This window comes from Cucurbita pepo, chromosome LG11 (assembly GCF_002806865.2).
Source record: "Cucurbita pepo subsp. pepo cultivar mu-cu-16 chromosome LG11, ASM280686v2, whole genome shotgun sequence".
Lineage (NCBI taxonomy): Eukaryota > Viridiplantae > Streptophyta > Magnoliopsida > Cucurbitales > Cucurbitaceae > Cucurbita > Cucurbita pepo.
In genome coordinates, this window is record NC_036648.1 from 8,023,858 (window position 1) to 8,047,675 (window position 23,818).

Here is a 23,818-nt window from a genome sequence, read left to right on the forward strand (position 1 = left end):
TAAGCCTCAAGGCTTCGACTAGAACATTCATTTATTAGTAGTGAACGTAGAAATTCCGATTCATTGTCACCAAGTGTACAAAGATGATTCAATTATTTGTAGCAAGGAAAGTGCACCTTGTGGAGAGATGTTCACTTTTTAGTGTCTTGATAGGTTGGGATAGGCACTCCTGATTCTTCTGTCAGTTTCCTGTAAGCATTTTGTAACCTTCTTGTCACAGGTCCAACTTGTCCATCCCCAATCACGCGCCCGTCGATCTTCACAACCTGAAAAATCAAAGGGAGTTCCCCCGTTCGGTGTTCGGGTGTTAGTTCGGTTTGGTTCAATTCTTCGTCGAGTTATCTAACTAAAACCTTTCGACCCTATAAAAACAAACAAATTGATTCGGTTCGGTTTGTTTCAACCTGTTATTCGCATCATTAGTAGCATTTCTTCAAATGAAAATGATAAAACTTGAACAATCAAGGAAGTATACATGTTTTCCCGAGCTATACTTAAAACAATAAGCCTATAGATTAAGAGAGACATTGTAACGACCCAAGCCTACCGCTAGCAGATATTATCCTCTTTGGGGTTTCCCTTCTGGACTTCCCCTCAAGGTTTAAAACGTGTCTGCTAGGGAGAGGTTTCCACACCCTTATAAAGAATGTTTCGTTCTCCTCCCTAGACATCCAGATTCTAGAGTCGGTATCTCAGTTAGAAGGTTCCGTGTCAATATTTCCCCTCGACACGAGAAACCAAAGGAATTTCGAGGGATGAGTCTTTTGATAGCATTTCTTATATTTTTATGAACATATTTCTCAGTTTCCTATCAAGAGGAATTAAAAAAAAAAAAGTGTAGCCATAAGGTGTACTTACAGGGGTAAGTTCTCCCATTGTTCCAGTAGTCCATACCTGCAGAAAATCGTCTTTAGTTGTATACGAACGAACACTTCCACATGATGAAAGTTCGTTATCTTTTTCGTCGTTGCCATTGTTTTAGCTTCAGCTAGTCATTACTATAAGTTTTACAGTTAAAATTGTTTCAAGCAAACCGTTACGCTTTTGATGCTTCGGATGACGTATTCGATCCCATTTGATAACCATTTTATTTTTAGTTCATGGTGCGATCATGTTATGCAAACCAATGTTATAAGATTTTCATGAGCATTTTCGTTCTAACTCAATGTTACGCAAACCATTCAACTTCGAATTAAATACGTAAAAAACGAAAACCTCATCTGCAGTATGAAATTCTGATAGGCTGATTCTTCGCTCCTCCAATACCAGCTTCTCCTTCACCACAAGATCCATGACCTGCAGCCATTAGATCAATATTGGTTAAATCAAGGAAAGGAAAATTGTCTATGCAATCAAACAATCATAAGTTAAGGTCCTTATGGGTGGAATTCTTGAATGATGATTCATCCATGTGGCACCAAACGTTGAAGCCACTGCACATTATTGTTCAGCCTAGTAATGTATTGATAGTATACGTAACTTAGTGTGGACGGTAGGGAGTTCGTCGCTAAATGAGACTCTTGGGCTAATGGATGACAACGTTATACATAACATTGCTAGATATGTAATGAGGGAGGTTTAGGCCTAACTATGACATTTACAATAAATCCCATGTTGGCAACATATAAGGTGAAGTATCGTACCGTTGCACGAGTTATTCCAGGGAGACAGTAATCAGCATCAGGTGTCAAAACTTTGCCTTTTTTCACTAAAAACTGCACGAAATTCGCACAAGTTCATTAATCTTATATCCTTATCTCAAATGAAGTATAGAATGTAAGCGAATGAATTTATACATTTACTTTCGACATCGATAAGAAGACCAAACGAGGAGTAGAATCAGAAGGGAATGTGCCAGTCATGCAACAAATCATATGATGCCAAATGTAAATTATTATACAGAAGAGTCGATGCCATGCTTCCAAAGATAATATACAGAAGTTTCGAAACCCGATACTTACAATGTTTGTCGCATTTGTTTCAGACACAAAACCATCTTTGTCCAGCATGATAGCATCACCAGCCTTCGCATTGTTTCCTTCAATCTACACATTTCAATGAACTCAACCAATCGAAAGAGATAATCAAAACAGACTCGACACAATCCATTTGATATAGTTTCGAGTCAACCACAGATGATCGATTCNACAATCCATTTGATATAGTTTCGAGTCAACCACAGATGATCGATTCAATCAAATACAAATCAAGCAGTCACTTCATGTGCTAACATGGAATCACATAACTTATGTGAATGGTATTGAATGCTAGCCAGCATGATATATCCAAGAGATGATAATAAGAACATGAAAACTTTTAATGTGTTCAAAATTACATTCCTTGAAGAAATTTGTACAAAAAGGTCACACTGTTGGAAATTCGATACCTTGGCAAGAATGTTGTTGAGAAGATTATTGTGATGAATCTTTGAATCCAAATTCTGGAGCCACGATAAATAAATAAGTACCGATTCTAACGGACTAATCGACGTTTATATTAATTAAACTTATGAGTACAAAACAAATTATAGAGAATTAGAGACATATAAGATGAAGGGAATTGTCTTACATTAGGTGCATTACGACGTGTTGTGGCAGTCACTAGAGTTATTCCGCTCGTATTGTCGTAGACAGGAGGTTTCCATTCAGCAAGCACTATATATAGTTACAAGCAGAAAATAAATAAATCATTAAAGCTAAAACACACCCCCATATACAAATAAACTACTGAAGTATTTACAGTTAAAGCAGCTCATCTTGAAGCATAGATGATCCTAAGAAAAGAACTGGCCATCCCATCCCTAACCTAACCACCCAAAAGGAAAAAGTCATGGCAACAACGGGGAAAAAGCTCAAACTTAAGAGGGAGCTCCAAAACCTAGAAACCTCTATGGTATTAACAGCCCAAGCCCACCGCTAGCAGATATTGTCCTCTTTGAGTTTTCTCTTTCAGGCTTCCCCTCAAGGTTTTTGAAACGCATCTTCTATGATAAGGTTTCCACACCCTTATAAAGAATGCTTCGTTCTCCTCTCCAACCGATGTAGGATCTCACAATCCACCACCTTCGAGGTCCAACGTTTTCGCAGGCACTCGTTCCCTTCTCTAGTCGATATGGGACCTCCAATCCATCCATTTTCGGGGTCCATTGTCCTTGCTGGCACACCGCCTCGTGTCCACCTCCCTTCAGGTTATGGGCCCACCACGTCCCAATCTGTTGATTGATGAAATNCAGTCGATATGGGACCTCCAATCCATCCATTTTCGGGATCCATTGTCCTTGCTGGCACATCGCCTCGTGTCCACCTCCCTTTAGGTTATGGGCCCACCACGTCCCAATCTGTTGATTGATGAAATTTCTGACATGGAATGTTTGTTGGTTGGGTTCATGGACGATGGGCATTGATTAAAAGTACTGTTCAGCAACAAAACCTGGGTAATGTCCTTCTGCAGGCAACAAAGAAGGCAGATACTGACAGTAATTTCATTAAATCTGTTTGGACTTCTTCTCATATTGGCTGGACTTCTCTTGATGCAATTGGAGATTCCAGGGGTATCCTATTGTGGAGCAAACCAAACTTTTCCATTAAGAAAGTTATACAAGCTCATTTCTTTGTCCCTATCCACGTTTTTATAGCTGATGCCTTTTCTTTTTGGCTTTTGGCTATATTCATGGGCATTCCAGAAATGAACTCCGTGATAATTTTCAGCACGAGCTGCATGACTTAGCTGGCTTAGGAGGAGACCAATAGATTATTGGAGGGGATTTTAGTATGACTCGCTGGTCTTGGGAGAAGTCTCATGAGATTTTGGATTCTATTTTAACTGTTGACTTCTTATGAATCCAAGCTTAATCATGTTCTTTTAAAATTTTCAGACGCCTGTTGGAACATACGAAAACAGCTGAGGCCAACATAAAGTTTTCTGCATAACTATTCCATCTAATAAAACCTGAAAGAACATAAAAGAAATCTTAATAGCAGGCTGACTGCATTGACACTAAAGCAAGAATTTGCATTACCAATTAAGGTGCATCCATAGAGATTGAATTCGGGACTCATTCCAGAAGTGACCTAAAGAGGATAAAAACAAGTAAATAAAGATAAACTCTTCCAAATTCAACCAAAAGTAAAAGAAGAATAGTACAACTCCTAGCTCTTTAATCTGACTTGTAAGTAAATATTAAACAGATGTACTGTGGATGTTAGAATTCCTAGTGGAACAATCATTCAGTTCATGACAGCTCCTTACGAAATTCATTAATAAGCCACACTAGTTTAAACATTGAAGAAATTGAAACTTTCAAACAAAGATGATTTCAATCCTTATTTTGAAAATAAATAGCCAAATGTAACCAACGAATTGTGATTTATTGTCATAATAGTTGACATAAAACTCTGATGATGAAAAATATGTTTCGTACCAAAGGAGAAAGCCAATTTTCTTGTTATAACTAGCTACTTGGAATAAAATATAAAAACAGCTTTCTACAGAAATAATTCACAGAAAAGGTTAGCAAACTAAGCGAGCCAGAGGTACTTTAAGATTACACAACCTTTTTCCCACGTGTTAAAGATAATCGGATGTGTGCATTATCGAACATTCCATTCCGAATGAGCGTTCCGAAAATGGCACCCTTCACCTACATTTGCATAAAAAAATTTACAAGGATAAACAATGCATCCTCTTTTAAGACTTCAGGAAAGTGTCTAAGAGAACCTTCCTCCCTGTATTAGATAACCCAAGAGCCAAAACCATAGAGGTTGCAAGAAGACAACATACTACATATTGATGTTCAGTTTAATGGATAGAAACAAAGTTGACTCCATTGATGCGTACCTCGTCTCTAGTAGGAACATTCTGGAAAGCCAAAGCTTTTGATGAATCAAATAACCTACAGAAGAGAATTTTTTTTTCTTCAAATGTCATGGTGCAGGTAATATTAGCCATCTAGCTTGAGCTCCTTTTTCCACTAACCTATCCAAATGTTCATCAAGCTTAAATATTTTTCCTCGATAAACTCTAAGTCCCTCCCATACTGAGTCTCCGCCTTGGACAACAGAGTCGAACACAGAAACCTTACAACAATTGGAAGTCAAGAATGAGAATATTAGAAAATGCAGAATTTAAAGAAAGTAGTACTTTAACTGCATGTGTTTATAGTACCTTCGCGCTATCACGAGGTAAGATCTCATCCCCCACCCATGCAAGCAGCTTCTCGTTTGCAGGAACTGGAAGATCAGGAGTGGGCAAGGGAGACATGAGGAGAAGTGATTTCTGCTTTACATGGCGCCTAAGAAAGTTGTAGAGCGGTGTGGTTTGCTCAAGTAAATCATATAGAGTAAATGGGAATGGCTGATACAGATAGAAAATTCAAGACACAATCTCATTAGTTGATGAACAGAAATGATCGTTAAGGTATTCGTCAAGGGAGTACATGTCGGCAAGGAGATAAGTGTTTGGTACTAAATACAAATCAAAGAAGTAAAGAATCACTACACAAATGGTATCACCCTATCATGTTATGTTGTAAAAATAGTGAACTCATTTTACTATTAGCAACATATCATTAATTTTAATGGTTAAGAGTTAAGTATCAAGAACAAAAATACGAAAAGAGATATGAAAGTTTCAACCAAAATGCAACTCCTAGAAAGGTGTAGAGGAAAGACATACCAAAGGATATTTCCTTGCTGACTCGAAACCTGTACTTTTATGTACAGTTTTATACCACCATGGAGCCCATACACCATCTATTGCTTTGGGACAAGCTTCCCATCTGAAAATGATTGTAGGTTATTATGATAAGCTTATCGATATCTGCAATAAACAGGTCGAGAAAACTTTGACTAACTATTTTGAATATCAAAAGCCAACTATAGCCAAGAGATGGAGAGAGAGACGTGCATTATATGATGGCTCCTGTAATTAAATAGATTATATTTCTACAGTCCAAGCCAATAGTGGAACTGCCTCCAGAAGACAACAACTTTTAGGTTGGACATGGTACAATAGGCTCCGACACAATTACTAGTTTCACAACTTCAAAGAAAATTACGATTTCAATTTTCATCGAGTTTCGATCACAATGAAAAGGTAATATATGAAGTTATTTAACATTTTAAAGGAACAAGAACTCCATACTTCAGCATTTTGTGTTCAAAAGGAATATCGAGGTCTTCACAAAGACCACGTAAAGTTGCCTGTGGACCAATAAAACAAAGAAGATAAAATGTTACCAACCAATATGATGAATCGAGTTAATCTAAATTAAAAAGAATGAACAACTGAGAGTAGATGATAATGCAATATAGAGTCTTAATAATTGAAGTGAAGTCTCCACAAGGATTAAGAACCAGAACGAATGTGTTATATCATTCATGATATCAAATTGAATTTGAATAAAGTGGTTGATGCATAAACTAAAGCATGAAAATTTATACATTATATCATAATCATGTCTCTAGTGCGAGAAAAGACGTGGTAAATCAGAAAGAAGTAGAACCTCAGGATCCTTTTGAAGCTCAGCTGCGTCGATGATAGGAGGGGGTCTTCCCAACTCTTTGAGCTCATTATAAACAGATACCAATTCTGAGAAGCCCAATTCAGAAAAGGTTGCAGGTATGACCTTATCGTAGGATGGCTGAGACAAGTTCATTGATTGTCAAGAAGGGTAAATAAAGAATGAGGTGGCCATCGACGAAACTTGTACTGTTCATGGAACAAACAACCCAAGAATACAACACATATGCATGGTTCTTAGACTCCACAACTACAAACAAAAAATGAACTTAAAACTATGAATATATTCTTTTGTCATAAGAAGTACACCCTTGATTAGTAACAAGGAAGAAATAGGAAATTTTCCAAAATTTGTATTCAAGTGATTTATTTTTCAAAGATTAGCTTAATTCATATGAGAGGTAACAATATTAGGAGGTTAATACCACTACATGACTATTCAATCTTTCGTAACCTTGTCGAATGACGACATAAAGGTAAAGAGAAATAAATTCCCAAGTATCTTACCAAGATATCAAGTGGATTTCTTATCAATATGAAGTGCCTTCCTTTCTTCATCAAATCACTTGCCAAACCAGGTACTTTTTGTTTTGCTATGTGCTGTTTGGATATCAAATGGAAAAAATAATCATAAAACTAGAGAATGATGTGCAATAGGTTAACAAGTATCAGTTTCCTTTTTTTTTTTTTCTTTTGATTATCCTCGTGCACGTGAAGATGAACTATACACAATGATCAAAGCCGATGCATTCTAGTTGAATACTAATTTCTTTACTCCCCATGTAAGCATTGATGAACGGTCCATCAGCTTTGAAGTGAAGAGCTCGAAATCAAATAGAGAAAGTTTACTCTCTCTCTATATAACTCTCTCTCAACCATTCATCATGCACGGATTATACATTTTGATATTTTATATGATATTCTAAGCATCTATGATAAGCAATTCGTCATCCTGGCAACGGTCCTTTCAAAAGTTTTCAGTGTCTTATTAATTGAAAAGCATACAGTCAATCCATCCAGAGGACATGTACATGTACATCAAGGAACACAATTCAATAGGGAATACAATTTGTTACACGAAAAGTGAAGAAAATTTGCATTACCTTGCAAAATCGGTACTTCTTTTTTCCTGGTGCAAAAATGATGTCCTTTATGACCTTATTTCCATCAGGTTCCTATAGCAAGCATGCAAAAAAGGCAATGAGAGCGTACGGGAACTCTTCTGCTTATTATTCCAAATGATAATAATGTTATAACCACCCGTACATGGTCAATTTTCTTTTATACTTTTCAAGCAAGGTGCAAGGGTACCGTAGGGAGAAGATCAGTTGATATTGGCTACTTGAAACAAGACCTATCCTACGACATTCGACATCTAAAAGATGTAGAATATTTAACAGAAAAGTACTAGGTAGTCATCATAATTTGAACCAACAGCCTTAAAAGGCATCTAGATATAAAGCTTCATACTTCTCCTGCCAAACCATGGTGGTTAAAATTGGCACTTTCTCGCTCCAAAATGACGAACAAAGTTTTAGCGTTGGTTGTTGAAAGTTGTTCCTGGATATATACATACCACTCCCTACGTTCGGAGTTGCAAACAAATGACACAGACTGGAAGTTGAAACAAGTGAAGATGCTATGATGATATACAAACCATTTTGGATAGTAACTCCTCACGGTATGGCCTATCGTAACCTGTCACCCGAAGGAAATTCGCATAGAGTGGTTCGTCTAGCACTTCCATGTCATCTCTCTGAGGACAAAAACGAGCAAGAAACAAGTTCTCATTGAAAATTATGCACCCAAAAAAAAAAACATTCCATGTTATATAGTGGTTGCGTCTGATCTTCCTCGTACTTAACAGCACAAAGAGTATCAAATGGCATTACGTCCTCAAAGTACATTAGCTCCCAAATACATTTCAAATCAGAAACTCATAATGAATGACAATTGTAGCCATAAAATCTACTTTCAATTAGTTCAAGTGATTTATCCAGATATATAGCTCTGCTGCCAAAGATTGAAGAAGAAGATAGTTATAACATATTACTTTAACAATGCAAACAGTATTAAAAGAGCAAAAAGTAACAACAGAGCCCAACAAAGCTTGTCCTCCAAATCTTATACCGGATGTTAAAATCAATATTGATCTAAAAAAACAAGTTGAACCATGACTTTCGACTAGAGGGTCGAATTTCCAAAATAATGCAAAACCTGTCCCAAGCAGAAGCAACTATGTACACAAGAGCAGAGAAAAACCATCAAAACATCACCTATATAAACAAGTGACCGCCATGGGAGCAGAGAAAAACTATAGTCATTGAAACCCATTATAGAAATACCATTACTAATGCAACCAAAAGAGTACAACAGCCAACACATAAAAACCAAAATACTCTAGCTGTTTTCATCCCATTTCCTTTCCATCTTATCAGCAACAAAACAGAGTAAGCAAGCAATGGAGTGTTAGTTAGAGAGTGTGAGAATCCCACATTGGTTAGGGAGGAAAACGAAACACCCTTTATAAGAGTGTGGAAACCTTTCCCTATCTGCTAGCGGAAGGCTTGGACCGTTACATAGAGTGACTAAGTGAATCAAAACGTAAATCATTTAACACATAATGACCATAATGGAAGAAGAGAAAAGCAGTAATTCTTGANTCAAAACGTAAATCATTTAACGCATAATGACCATAATGGAAGAAGAGAAAAGCAGTAATTCTTGAAATCCATTCGAGAAAAATCATTATCATCCATGCAACCAAAACTAATAAAATGGCACCAACGCATAAATTTTACAACTCTACACTCTACCGCTCTTATCTTCCCCTCTTGCTCCTCCTTTTCTCAGCAACCAAACAGAGTAAGCAAGAAATGGAATGTCAGATAGAGAACGACAGAGCAAACCAAGACGTAAATCAGTGAGTCACAGACAATTGGCAACAATGGGCGAAGAGAAAAGCTAGAATTCATGAAACCCATTAAAGAAAAAACATTACTCATGTAACCAAAGCAATGCAACAGCCACCAACACATAAAATTTCACAACACTACACTCTCCAGCTCTTTTCTTACGTTTTTCCTCCCTATTTTCTCAGCAACCAAACAGAGTAAGCAAGAAATGGAATGTCAGATAGAGAACAAAAGAGCAAATCAAGACGTAAATCAGTGAGTCACAGACAATTGACAACAATGGGTGAAGAGAAAAGCTAGAATTCATGAAACCCATTAAAGAAAAAACATCACTCATGCAACCAAAGCAATGCAACAGCCACCAACACTACACTCTCCAGCTCTTTTCTTACTCTTTTCCTCCCTATTTTCTCAGCAACCAAACAGAGTAAACAGGAATGCCTAGCTAGAGATTCACCAAGAAAACTCGAATAGTACCTGGGCAAAAGAGTACATCAGGCTAGTACTGAGCGACCTCGGAGTAGACCATAAGTGAATCACCTCCACCTCCCCCATCGCAAGCCACAGAGCTCAAGAATCAAAATGCGCTGAAACTAAGCTAACAGACCCTCACGCGGATGAAATGCAAGATCACAAAACCAGGAGAAAAGTTCGATTTCTTGAAAAAGAGAGATTAAATGCGTACACGAAATGGGTATTTTACCTGTTTGATTTTCCCTTAAAAAGGTACAAGAATCCAAGCGATTTCTGCAGTGTTTTATTCTGAATTGATCAGTTGTGCTCCACTCAATTGATCCTCGACACCCATCAAAGCTGAAAAGACAAGCAAATCTACACGAACACCACGTAAGGCAATGCAAGAACAGCAATGAAATCACTGGCAAATCATTTCTCTAAAGTATTCACCTCACTTTATTCTCAAGAAATCCCGTTATTTGCCTTTTNGGAAGCAATATATGCCACCGGGCATTCGCTTACACGAGCTTTGTATCCATGGCTTCCATTGTCTACATCGTTTGTGTGATTTGCATCTTCGACATGTTCACTCCCCGGAAAAGAGTGTGTGGAACTATGAGTTTGCTTTGGGCGCAGAAGAATGGAAAGGACACGAACAAGGTGCGGGAGACAAACTGGATCGTATATTACATCTGCACCTAACCTATATGACGAGGATTGTTCACATTTCATTTCTAAGCAGAAGAGTCATGGTCAGAGCTTGTACAAAAAGAAAGTTATATCAAATCATAAAGTAGAAACTCACACAATATCTGGTGCAAAAGCTTCGAGTTCACTTTCAGATGCTGATTCCCATGGCAGATGCATGCATTCCACCTGAGATTCATATATTTCTCATTATAAACTGATACATGAAAGTCTCATATATTAAACAAACTTTATAATAAGTTAGTAAGAGCCCATGTCCACCGCTAATAGATATTGTCTAATTTAGCCCGTTACGTATCACCATCAGTCTCATGGTTTTAAAACCCTTATAAGAAATGTTTCGTTCCCCTCTCCAACCGATGTAGGATCTCACAATCCATCCCCCTTGGGAGACAACATCCTCGCTAGCACATTGCCCAGTGTCTGGCTCTGATACCATTTGTAACAGCACATGTCCACTATTAGTAGATATTGTCCGCTTTGGCTCATTATGTATCACCGTCAGTCTCACGGCTATAAAAAGCGTTTATTATGGAGAGGTTTCCACACCCTTATAAGGAATGTTTCGTTCGCCTTTCCAACTGATGCGGGATCTCACAATTCACCCCCTTTCGGAGCCCAGTGTTCTCGCTAGCACACCGCCCGATATCTAGCTCTGATACTATTTGTAACAGCTCATGCCCACCGCTAGTAGATATTGTCCGCTTTGGCCCGTTACGCATCATCGTCAACCTCACGGTTTTAAAAATGCGTCTATTAGAGAGAGGTTTTCACACCCTTATAAGGAATGTTTCATCCCCTCTCCAACCGACGTGGGATCTCAAAATCCACCCTCCTTGGGAGCCCAACGTCCTCGCAGGCACACCGCCCAGTTTCTAGCTCTGATACCATTTGTAACAGCTCATACCCACCACTAGTAGATATTGTCTGCTTTGGCCCATTACGTATCGCAGTCAACCTCACGATTTTAAAACGCGTCTATTAGGGAGAGGTTTCCACACCCTTATAAGGAATGTTTCGTTCCCCTCTCCAACCGACGTGGGATCTCAATCAAAGGAAGGGAGGAAAAAGCTTAAGAATGGTCTTAAAAGCAGGAAGACGTACAGAAGCGCAATAACTTTCAAACATTTTGCTTCCATTTCAATAGTAAGCATGCAGAGATTGAGGTCAACAGATAGCTAAAAACATGTAGAAATTCCTGATAATTGTGCCCTTACAGTTTGAAGATCCTCTTTAGTTCTTTCTGGTGTAGCAGTTGCAGAGCTGAGGCAGCACAACCCATTCAACCCTAAATTAACCTTCATATTTGCTAATGTTGACGGGTCACCATCACTCAACACTACCTGTTTAAAACACAAGGTTGTCAACTTTGTGGTAAAGTTGAAAAGTCTCCATTGATGGTTACAATGATAGCTTTCAAGGTTTTCCAGCAACTTACCGATGACGTTTTGACGCGAGCAAGGCAGATTCCAACCAAACCCACACCCGAACCAACCTGTTTTCATGTAAAACATAGCTAGAAAATTATGGAAATCTTCCAAGGCATTCAGATCAAAGGTTAGGTTTGTGTAACCGAAGTTAAAGTCATTAGGTTACATATTCCAAATTATGAAACTAATCTTTTATACTCATTAGCTTAAACAATTCATAAACTCTCCTAATCCCAGATTTCATGAACTCAAACTTACTAAAACTGTGAGCCAAACATCACCTGATCTTACACAGAATAGCCAGTGTAAACGCGCAGGCTTAGATAGTACTCGTCTCTTATTTCTTTTTATCAACAAAAAAAATTAAGTAGATAAAGATGAAAAGGCTTAGATCATCAAAAGGGTATGTTCCTCCTAACAACGTATGATTGGAATAATAAGCAAAATATTTGAGTATAGTGACCGACCATCGAGGTATACAACGATTCAGATTGCAAAAGTAAGGAGTTTTTGGACTAGATTTAAGGCAGGACTACATGTACAACTTTACCTCAAAGCATTTTCTTGTTGAGAAAATGTCTGGAAACGAGAGTATCAATTCCGAAAGGTATAGACTCGAAGGCCAAATTGAACACCTGTATCACACAAAGATCTACAGACTTGAAACAACTTTGCAAGATTATTTTAACTTAAATACTTACTCTCTTTCTTTTTCTTCTTTTTTAAAATAAGAACCACTTTCATTAAGAAGAATGAAAGAACAAAAGCTCATCAGTAATAAAAAGGGGGAATACCCCGGACTAATAAAGGGTGGAATCTCAATTTTAGGGACTAAAATTAGATTCAACCGACACATTTTGAAAGTTTAGAGGCCAAAATAAAACCACCTGAAAGTTCAGGGACTAAAAATGTAACAACCCAAGTCCACCGCAAGCCGATATTATCCTCTTTGGGCTTTCCCTTTCGGGCTTCCCCTCAAGGTTTTTAAAACGCGTCTACTAGGGAGAAGTTTCCACACCCTTATAAAGAATACTTCATTCTCCTCCCAAACCGATGTGGGATTTCACAATCCACCCCCTTCAGAACCCAGTGTTCTCGTTGGCACTTGTTCCCTTCTCCAATCGATGTGGGATACCCCAACCCTCCCTCCTTCGAGCCCCAATGTCCTTGTTGGCACACCGCCTCGTGTCCACGGGCTCAGCCTCTTTACTAGCACATTGTCCGATGTTTGGTTCTGATATCATTTGTAACAGTCCAAGCCCACTGCTAGCAGATATTGTCCTCTTTTAAGTTTTCCCTTTCGGACTTCCCCTCAATGTTTTCAAAAAACGTCTGCTAGGGAGAGGTTTCCACACCCGTATAGAGAATGTTTTGTTCTCCTCTCCAACTGATGTGGGATCTCACAAACAATAAGACTTTAACCAACAATGTACTTTCTTTATATAAAGAGAGGAACCACTTTCATTAAGAAGAATGAAAGAACAAAAGTCTCATCACTTGGGCAATACCCGAGAACAATAAAGATGGAAATCTGAATATCAGCTCTAACAGAGAATAAATGCATAAAATCTATTATGTTTAGCAGTTAACTTCAAGAAAATGCACATCAATCCAGATGGTAAAACAATGTTCCAAGTATATCGATATATGAACACAACGCTCAAAGAGAAAAATGTAAATCAGATGAACAATAACCAGAAACTCTAAAGATCAAAATCTTCCACAAATTATTGTGCTAACACATGATGATGAACATAAGATAACTTAAACAAAGTTGTGAGTGTGAAGCATTCCCTGTATCACCTGCAAGCATATTGAGAGAGCATTGTAGTGGCACCACAAATTTCCTTAACTTTTGGCAACTCGAAGAACCTAAACGAACCAATTTAATTCAATATTTGTTAGCAAGGAAGCAAAACCAAATTATTGACTACTTCAGTCGTGCGATAGAACAAAAACGAAGAAAATACTTGCCATGTGGAAAAAGAAAAGAAACAAATTTGGAGATTGTTGCACTTTCTTTGCCCAGATTCTCATCCTATCAAACAAGAACTCTTATCATTCAAGAGAAAGGAAAAATAGCCAAGGGAGTCTAATGTTAATCAATGTTATAGTTTTTCCTTCTTCAGCAGCTTACCTTCCATGAAACCATGTAATGAGCATACAATTCATAGAACTCATCTAACACTTCAACTTGACTTGATTCAACTTCAGATATCAGTTTTTTCATAAAATTCTTCAGATATGGTACATGAAAATGGTTGATTTCTTGCTGACAAAAAGTAGGAAACAGAGAAATAAGTAAACTCAAATATCAATCCTGTTCAACAAATGCCAATAACATCTACATTCTGTTACTCTCCAGGAAACCAACAAAATTTAAATCCTCCATGAACTTATAAGCAAGCAGGGAATTTATATTGAATTCAATTAAAACAATGAAATGGAAATCAAATGGTTTAGAATCTCAACAGCTTTGCTAATGCAATGATCCCAAATGAACCTCTGCACTGTNTCCACCTCCATTATGAGAAACGCAAATAAAGGGATCGAGAAGAAACGTGTAATCCATTCGGTAAATGATATAAAACTCCAATAAAATGGGCACAGAGATAGAAAGCGCGTTAGAATGAGAGCATTTCAGCTGAAGTTAAGTGGGGCATTAGAGTGGTACCTGGCCATGCAAAGTAAAGAATCAGCTGGCTCCATGGCGAGGAAAGCAGAGATGAGATGGAGGCTAGGAGGAACAGAGACGTCGATGCCGAGCTCCTCCGCCATGGTTGGTGGTCGGATTGTACAGACAGTGCGCGCCGTAGCGATCAAATGGCAATATGGAAACTGGAAAGCGGCGAGAATAGAGAAATGGGCCAAATCCAAGCAAATTCAGGTACGGAAAAGTTTTTTATTTTTTTTAGTTGAACCGGGTTTGAACGGACTGGAGCGGGTCGACCCGGTAATTTTTATAATATAATATTTTACTAACATAATTTTAAATTTTAAATTTTAATATTAAAAGATAATTTTCCACCCTTAAAAAATAAATTCGTTTAAATATTATCATCAAAATTAAAAACAACATGTGGTATAAAGTACCTGACAATATAAAGTTTTGACATACATGCATACATACCTTTATATGGGGTTGGGAGGAGGAATATATTACCTATCCCCGACCTCATTTATCTAANAAACCAACAAAATTTAAATCCTCCATGAACTTATAAGCAAGCAGGGAATTTATATTGAATTCAATTAAAACAATGAAATGGAAATCAAATGGTTTAGAATCTCAACAGCTTTGCTAATGCAATGATCCCAAATGAACCTCTGCACTGTCTCGGTCACTAATNTAATTTATTTATTTTTTAATATTAAATTAAATATATATATATATATATATCTTTATATATATATATATATATATATATATATATATATATATATATTTGAACGAAAGAATTATTCTAGACCTAAAGTTATTATTTATTTGAACTCAGCTAAATAAATTGATAACTCAATCCAAACATTGACTTAGGCTTAATCAGGTTTTATGTATCACCAATTTTTTTTTTTTTTAATTCTAATTTATCATATTCACAAATTAGTGATAAATTAAAATTTTTATCATCAGGTCAAGCTCCTTCCCCTTCATCGATATTTCCTCCCCAGAGGTAAATAGTATTTTTTTTCCAGAATAAATATCATAATTACATTGTTAAAATTATTAGGACCGAAAATGATATATTATCTATAATATAAACTTAAATTAGTATATAAACTTTATCCAAAACACATTAATATAGTATCTAACTTAAATCTACACGAAATCGTCTGAAATTAGAAAATTAATTTATTTTCACTGGTAATATTTTTCATAATTAATTTTTTTCTCTTCCTTTTTAAGACCTTTAAATTGAAGCAAAACAATTTTTCCCATTTATGAAAATGAAAGAAAAAGAAAGAAAAAGAAATTGCCCCTTGTAAGGGAATTTTGAACAACCATTTTGCTTGCAAAATGTCCCTTTTTTTTTCCTTGAAAATAAATTTTTATTTTAATTTAGTACCAATAATTTTAAAATTTTATTTTTAAAGTACCTATAATTTGTAATTTAATTTTAATAATTTCAAATATTATACTCTAATTTTTTTAAAAAAAATTAAAAAATTTAGCCTATAAATTTTAAAATTTTTAAATGTATACCCGACCAATTATTTGACTTAAAAAATATCTAATAAATTTATAAAATTTTAATTAAATTTTTAAAATTTTAATTTTGTATTTTAGCTTACTTGAATTTTTTAAAATGAATGAATCTATTAAACATAAAATCAAAAATTTTGTGCAGCTACCATCCATGAATTATTTAAAAATATTGAATAAATTGAATATCCGTTGGATATAAAATTTAAAAAATATAAGAACCTTTTTTACATATAATATATTTTTTTTAAGAATCTAAATAAATATAAACTTTAGGACATAAATCTGAAAGTGGTTGACTATAAATAAATTTATAATTCCATTTAAAAAAATTACTTTTCCGCACCATAATGAATTATAGAAAGTAAAGGGACTAAATTGAAAATAAGAAGAAATTTTCAATTTTTTTTTTAATTTTTTTTTAATTTTTTTGCTCTGCGTTAAAACCGCCATTTTCGATTGGACTTCTCTGCAAATTTTTGGCGATGGATGAAAGTTAAATTTAGCGGAAGAGAAAGCTTTGCTTCAATCATTCATATTGCCTTCTCTTGAATTAAACCCTAAGCCTTTCTCTCCGCCAATAAAATCCCGCCGGATTCCCGATTTTTTCATCATCGGAACTCTGCTTCTGAATCTGGATCCGCCATGGCGATTTCTTTCACCAAATTCTTCGCCATTCCGTTGATGCTCACAATGTGTTCGACGATTTGCCGCTGTGGAAGTTCCAGTGTTTTTCATTATCCGGCGGTGTTCAATTTCGGCGACTCGAACTCCGATACCGGCGAGCTTCTCGCCGGCAAGGGATTCCGCCTCCCCCTGCCTTATGGAGAAACTTACTTCCAGAGCCCCTCGTCTGGAAGGTTCTGCAATGGCCGCCTCATCGTTGATTTTCTCAGTAAACTTCTCGACTGTTCATCAATTTTACTATTCCAGTTTCTGTTTCAATCCGTTTTTCTTCAATGCTTTGAACTTTATCTGTTTTTACTTTTAATTTTTTTTTTTNATTTTCGTCTTAACATTTTAAAATTTTTAATTTTATATTAATAAATAAATTTCTTAAATTAATATAGGACGTGAGAATTTGATTATACGAATTTTATAGTATAAAATATGCTCGTAGTTTAATTACCGAACACATTTTTAGCTCACCGAACACATTTTAAACTTTTTAGACTAGAAACCAATTTCTAAATACACGTTAAAAAATATCTTAATTTTTTTACATGAAAATACAACATTCGATCTTAAAAGAGTATGTATCAATTATCATTGAGTTATGTTCACTTTAATAACCAAACTGACGCTAATAAATATTAAATATTTAAAATATATCATGTCATTAAAACAATTAAAGTATTTACACATGTTCTAAAGCGGTATATAGGGGATTATGAGTACTTAGTTACTTATGTGTGCGATCTCGTATCGGTTAGGGAGGAGAATGAATCATTTTTTTAGGGAAGCTCGAGAGTGAAAGCTCAAAAAGGACAATATCGGGTAGCGATGAGCTTGAATCGTTACATTCTGTACTCAATATTACTATCTTCGAGGTTGAACGTTTAATTTTTCACCTTTGACTCATATTCGACCGTAATTGTGTTAGGTTTAATTACGAAAATACCCTTAAAATTTTGATTATCTAAATTTTTTTCAAACGTTACAATATTCCATCTTTTTTAATGGATTTTCTACTTGGGTGTCAGTGGAAGCAATGGGGAAGCCACATTTGAGGGCGTATTTGGAGTCAGTGGGGAGGCCAAGTTTCAGAAAAGGGTGCAATTACGCGGCTGGTGGTTCCACTGTTCTTCCTGCAACTGCTGCATCTATTAGCCCCTTTGCCTTTGGGGTTCAGCTCAACCAGTTCCTCCATTTCAAAGATAGGGTTCTTCGGCTTCGAGCCAAAGGTATAACATTTCGATATCATTTTCATTTTGAAAAATATGAAATGTTGATCTTACGAAGAAAACGACGATTTTTATGATTCACGATACCTCATTATTGTGCCTAAAACGTTAAATAAGTCGAACACTCCTTATAGTCTCGTTTCACAATCATTTGACTTTTAAAACTAAGCTTATAAACACTATTTTGACTCCTAATAAAGTTTTTGAGTAAATACTTGATAATTCATGATTTATTATTATTTATTTTTTTTTTGAATATTGATTAAAAAAGAATTAAAAAAAAAAAAGAGAAATGTATAAGAAACACGTATGTTTGATCTTGTGAGATCCCACATCGGTTGGGGGAGGAGAACGAAGCATTTTTTACAAGAGTGTGAAAACCTCTCTTGATACCAACTGTCACGGTCCTACATTTATTACAGTGCGTCGTCATGATCTTGACACGCTCAGGACTAGCCTTGAGGGGAATTAAGCCCCATATATATTTTTCGCCCGGACTTTGTGGCTTCGTCGGATCTTAGGCGAGGTTTGTGTTCGCCCATCGAACATCGCTTGTGCGGAATCCAAACTTGTTCGACCACACACACCGCTTGTGCGTGCATGTTCAATCGTCTGCGACACATCCGACTTGCCTCTATGCTAGGCCAAGTCATTCGGTTCGACCTTGGCTCTGCTCGAGAATGTTTAATTAATTTTTGTGTTTATGCTTCAGGTAATAAAAAAGTGAACAAGTTGCTACCGGTAGAAAAGTCGTTCAAGAAGGGGGTTTACATGTTTGATATAGGGCAGAATGACCTTACTGCTGCATTTTACTCCAAAACTCCTTTGGATCAAGCAATACCCACCATTTTAACTGAGTTTCAGACTGGCCTTCAGGTTAACTCTCAATCAATATTACCTTCTTTCTAGTTAAATTTGAATAATTTTTACGTTTAAAAGAGGATTAGATTTGTACCTCTGACAAGCATACACGGCCCTAAATGGTTGAGTTATGTTTAGGTTTGCGAGCGATTGATTTTAGGGTTTGCTTCGTTTGTCATTGTATTAGTAGGTCAAAAGTACTTTTGGAGTTGACGATGAAGTTCTCGAGTCTTGACATCTCGAACTTTACAGAAGGGTTTAGGCTTCCATGTTGTATTGGACTATACCCTCTTTTAGGGTTTGGTTCTCCTCAGCCACCTCGACTTGGACAACATCTTAAGAAAGGTCTAAAATCATCTTAACTATCGGTTACGGGGAGTTGTTTAAACTTTTGACATGCTCCTTCATGTGGGTAGCCAAGCTTGTCGAGCTATCCCACGCTCGAAGCTGTTGAATCGTATGGCTTTGTCTTTTAATAACTCAACCTTAAACATCAGCTCTTTGACGATCATTCTAACTAGGCAGTCAATTGTGAGATCCTATATAAGTTGGAGAGAGGAACGAACCATTCCTTATAAGGATGTGAAAACTTCTCCCTAATAGACGTGGTTTAAAACCATGAAGGTGACGGTGATACGTAACGAGCCAAACTGTGGGACTTGTCCGTTTGGCTGTTACACCAGTTATCGCATCAATCTTATTGGCTTTAGTGCAGTCTCATCCCGGCAAGATTGTAAATATCAAACAATCAGTCAACATAAGACTTGCCCGTTTGGTTGTTTACATGTTTACTGATTCCACCTCTAGGAGCCAACTCGACTCGAATACCAACTATTATAATCTTATTTCTTTAAAAATCATGAAGCGATAGTGTGACACTAAAAACTCGCTTATTTTTCAGAGACTGTACGAGAATGGGGCGAGACATTTTTGGATCCACAACACGGGTCCTCTAGGGTGCTTGGCTCAAAATATTGCTACTTTTGGCACTGACCCATCAAAGCTCGATGAATTTGGATGCCTCATTTCACACAACCAAGCTGCAAACCTCTTTAATTCACAGCTCCATGCTCTTTGTAAAACGTTACAAAGCCAATATGTCGATGCAACCGTCACATACATCGACATCTACGCGATAAAATTCAATCTCGTCGCAAATTATTCCCAACTAGGTCAGCCGATTTAAGATCGATTTGAAATGACTTACAATAAAAACGTGTTCGCGTCATAACTCAATCACTACTTTTTACAATTGTGGTAGGTTTTGAACAACCTATTATGACTTGCTGTGGCTATGGAGGTCCTCCGCTCAACTACGACAATCGAATCACCTGTGGGCTAACGAAGACGTTGGACGGGAAGGTCGTCACAGCAAAAGGGTGCAACGATAGCTCGAAGTATGTCAACTGGGATGGAACTCATTACACCGAGGCTGCAAACGAGTATGTTTCATCTCAAATACTCACCGAAAAATATTCTGATCCACCCTTCTCGTTGGATCACAAAAGGCCTTTCTTTCTCAAGTTCTAAATCCTAATTTTTATCTCACATCTTTAATAACACAGTTCGTGTATGTTTATATGGTAACAATAACTCAATTGTCGATTCGAAACTATGATCCCGTTACTGTGGCAGCTTCAATGAGGACGGTTATAATAGAAAATATTCGATGATAATGTAATAATCTATGTATGAACAATTTAAATGACATACTCGACATGATATAAAATTATATTATATGGTTAAAATTTATTATTATTTCATAATAGTGATATAATAGTTTTTATTTAACATTAACAAATAATTACTTACTAAAATAGAATTGCATCAATTAAAAAAGTTTAAAATAATATGAGAAGAATATAGACTGATTTTATTTGTATATGTTCTTTAATACAAATATTTTATTTTAATGAACTATTATTAATTATTAATTATTAAATATTTATCAAATTAAATTAAAATTTTCAGTTTTATAAAAAATAAAGAAAAAGATTAACTTTGTAAATTAACCCATTATTTTGTCAAATTTTTATTTTTAATAAAAGTAAAATAGTATTTAATTAAAATTTACACTCCGTTTTAAATAATTAAAAAAATAATTATGAAATTAAATAAAAAGAATGTATTTTTTAAAAATCAATTCGAGTGAGTTTAATTAAATTCAATTTAAATTTAGGATTTAATTCAACAAATTTTCATTTATTTGAACCCAATCCAATCTAAAATAAATTCATAAACGAATCCAAATCATACCGTTCAACTTACCAAATATTGACGTATTAATTTAGCAAATTTCCACCAAATAAAATTCTCTCAAATTAGAAAAATATTTTATAAATATCCCATATAATATTTTCAAATTAATAATTTTTTCTTTTACTTCCATTTTAAACTTTTTAAAATTAAAGTAAAAACAAAATTTCCTTTAAATAATTTTTTACCCCTTTTGCTTAATTGCAAAATAATCCTTTTTTTTTTTTTAGCGCGTTAGAATGAGAGCATTTCAGCTGAAGTTAAGTGGGGGTATTAGAGTGGTACCTGGCTATGCAAAGTAAAGAATCAGCTGGCTCCATGGCGAGGAAAGCAGAGATGAGATGGAAGCTAGGAGGAACAGAGACGTCGATGCCGAGCTCCTCCGCCATGGTTGGTGGTCGGATTGTACAGACAGTGCGCGCCGTAGCGATCAAATCGCAATGGAAACTGGAAAGTAGCGAGAATAGAGAAATGGGCCAAATCCAAGCAAATTCAGGTACGGAAAAGTTTTTTATTTTTTTAAGTTGAACCGGGTTTGAACGGCTGGAGCGGGTCGACCCGGTAATTTTTATAACAATTTTAAATTTTAAATTTTAATATTAAAAGATAATTTTCCACCCTTAAAAAAAAATTTGTTTAAACATTATCAACAACATGACATACATACATACATACATACGCACACACCTTTATATGGGTGGGGAGGAGGAATATATTACCTATCCCCGACCTCATTTATCTAACAAATTTCATGCAAAATCTCGACCATGCAAGTTAAATTACTTAGAATCAATTCAATTATTTGAATTGTATTTTTTTTTCAATCCAAACCGTCTTTATTTATTTATTCAAATTTTTATTTAAGTTAGTTTTGAGTGGTTCCCGCTCAATTTATTTATTTTTTAATATTAAATTATATATATACGAAAGAATTATTTTAGACCTAAAGTTATTATTTATTTGAACTCAGCTAAATAAATTGATAATTCAATCCAAACCGTATAGATTAAGTTGGCTTAATCAGGTTTCTTGTATCACCAATTTTTTTTTTTTAAATTCTAATTTATCATATTTACAAATTACTGATAAATTAAAATTTTTATCATCAGGTCAAGCTCCTTCCCCTTCATCGATATTTTCTTCCCTGACGGAACTCGATAAATAGTATTTTTTTTCCAGAATAAATATCATAATTACATTGTTAAAATTATTAAGACCGAAAATGATATATTGTCTATAATATAAACTTAAATTGGTATATAAACTTTATCCAAAAACACATTAATATAGTATCTAATTTAAATCTACACGAAATCGTCTGAAATTAGAAAATTAATTTATTTTCGCCTGGTAATATTTTTCATAATTTTTTTTTCTCTTCCTTTTTAAGACCTTTAAATTGAAGAAAAACAATTTTTCCCATTTATGAAAATGAAAGAAAAAGAAATTGCCCCTTGTAAGGGAATTTTGAACAACCATTTTGCTTGCAAAATGTCCCTTTTTTTTCCTTGAAAATAAATTTTTATTTTAAGTTAGTACCAATAATTTTTAAAATTTTATTTTTATAGTACCTTTAATAATTTCAAATATTATACTCTAATTTTTAAAAAAAAATTAAAAATTTAGCCTATGAATTTTAAAATTTTTAAATGTATACCCGACCAATCATTTGACTTAAAAAATATCTAATAAGTTTATAAAATTTTAATTTTGTATTTTAGCTTACTTGAATTTTTTAAAATGAATCGATTTATTAAACATAAAATAAAAAATTTTGTGTAGTTACGATCTGTGAATTATTTAAAAATATTGAATAAATCGAATATCTATCGGATATAAAATTTAAAAAATATAAGAACCTTTTTTACATATAATATATTTTTTTTAAGAATCTAAATAAATATAAACTTAAATAAATTTATAATTCCATTTAAAAAAATTACTTTTCCGCACCATAATGAATTATAGAAAGTAAAGGGACTAAATTGCAAATAAGAAGAAATTTTCAATTTTTTTTTTTTATTTTTTTTTAATTTTTTTGCTCTGCGTTAAAACCGCCATTTTCGATTGGACTTCTCTGCAAATTTTTGGCGATGGATGAAAGTTAAATTTAGCGGAAGAGAAAGCTTTGCTTCAATCATTCATATTGCCTTCTCTTGAATTAAACCCTAAGCCTTTCTCTCCGCCAATAAAATCCCGCCGGATTCCCGATTTTTTCATCATCGGAACTCTGCTTCTGAATCTGGATCCGCCATGGCGATTTCTTTCACCAAATTCTTCGCCATTCCGTTGATGCTCACAATGTGTTCGACGATTTGCCGCTGTGGAAGTTCCAGTGTTTTTCATTATCCGGCGGTGTTCAATTTCGGCGACTCGAACTCCGATACCGGCGAGCTTCTCGCCGGCAAGGGATTCCGCCTCCCCCTGCCTTATGGAGAAACTTACTTCCAGAGCCCCTCGTCTGGAAGGTTCTGCAATGGCCGCCTCATCGTTGATTTTCTCAGTAAACTTCTCGACTGTTCATCAATTTTACTATTCCAGTTTCTGTTTCAATCCGTTTTTCTTCAA

At 35.4% G+C, this 23,818-nt stretch overlaps 4 protein-coding genes across 9 annotated transcripts in view; 1 reads left to right on the forward strand and 3 right to left on the reverse strand.

The window, feature by feature from the left end:
* LOC111804888 (branched-chain-amino-acid aminotransferase-like protein 2) lies at positions 1 to 10,358 on the reverse strand. Of its 5 annotated transcripts, XM_023689697.1 has the most exons (21): positions 10,341 to 10,358; positions 10,138 to 10,265; positions 9,912 to 10,027; positions 8,177 to 8,275; positions 7,623 to 7,694; positions 7,027 to 7,119; positions 6,503 to 6,640; positions 6,142 to 6,200; positions 5,674 to 5,776; positions 5,164 to 5,352; positions 4,975 to 5,075; positions 4,837 to 4,891; positions 4,553 to 4,639; positions 4,019 to 4,070; positions 2,569 to 2,654; positions 2,387 to 2,440; positions 1,962 to 2,045; positions 1,644 to 1,715; positions 1,216 to 1,296; positions 859 to 894; positions 1 to 266 (listed from the first exon to the last, which is right to left on the reverse strand). In XM_023689697.1, the coding sequence occupies exons 3-21, from the start codon at positions 9,987 to 9,989 to the stop codon at positions 132 to 134; spliced, it is 1,674 nt and encodes a 557-aa protein (XP_023545465.1). In that variant the 5' UTR covers positions 9,990 to 10,027; positions 10,138 to 10,265; positions 10,341 to 10,358; the 3' UTR covers positions 1 to 131. The 5 variants fall into 5 exon arrangements, with proteins under 5 accessions (XP_023545465.1, XP_023545466.1, XP_023545463.1 ...); XM_023689698.1 differs by lacking the exon at positions 10,341 to 10,358 and having other exon boundaries at positions 9,912 to 10,021; positions 10,138 to 10,327; XM_023689695.1 differs by lacking the exon at positions 10,341 to 10,358 and having other exon boundaries at positions 10,138 to 10,327.
* On the reverse strand, positions 10,353 to 15,371 carry LOC111804815 (protein-lysine N-methyltransferase EEF2KMT-like). Its single transcript, XM_023689611.1, has 9 exons — positions 15,323 to 15,371; positions 14,166 to 14,300; positions 14,003 to 14,066; positions 13,822 to 13,900; positions 12,579 to 12,663; positions 12,037 to 12,093; positions 11,816 to 11,941; positions 10,696 to 10,766; positions 10,353 to 10,593 (listed from the first exon to the last, which is right to left on the reverse strand). The coding sequence occupies exons 2-9, from the start codon at positions 14,256 to 14,258 to the stop codon at positions 10,353 to 10,355; spliced, it is 816 nt and encodes a 271-aa protein (XP_023545379.1). The 5' UTR covers positions 14,259 to 14,300; positions 15,323 to 15,371.
* Positions 12,281 to 23,818, reverse strand: part of LOC111804892 — a 27,225-nt gene continuing 15,687 nt past the window's right edge. The window contains exons 8-9 of the mRNA XM_023689705.1: positions 13,170 to 13,177; positions 12,281 to 12,291 (exon numbers count right to left, since the gene is read on the reverse strand). The gene's annotated coding sequence lies outside the window, so the exon portion shown is untranslated. The remainder of the gene's footprint in view (positions 12,292 to 13,169; positions 13,178 to 23,818) is intronic.
* The window catches only part of LOC111804891 (GDSL esterase/lipase At1g54790-like), a 10,449-nt gene continuing 3,301 nt past the window's right edge, over positions 16,671 to 23,818 (forward strand). Inside the window, exons 1-5 of one of the 2 annotated variants that reach the window (XM_023689703.1) lie at positions 16,671 to 17,124; positions 17,933 to 18,133; positions 18,846 to 19,009; positions 19,896 to 20,166; positions 20,256 to 20,356. In XM_023689703.1, the coding sequence (XP_023545471.1) occupies positions 16,875 to 17,124; positions 17,933 to 18,133; positions 18,846 to 19,009; positions 19,896 to 20,166; positions 20,256 to 20,356 (987 nt within the window). In that variant the 5' untranslated portion in view covers positions 16,671 to 16,874. Of the gene's footprint in view, positions 17,125 to 17,932; positions 18,134 to 18,845; positions 19,010 to 19,895; positions 20,167 to 20,255; positions 20,703 to 23,818 lie in introns of those variants that run through there. The other variant, XM_023689702.1, reaches the window with a different exon arrangement.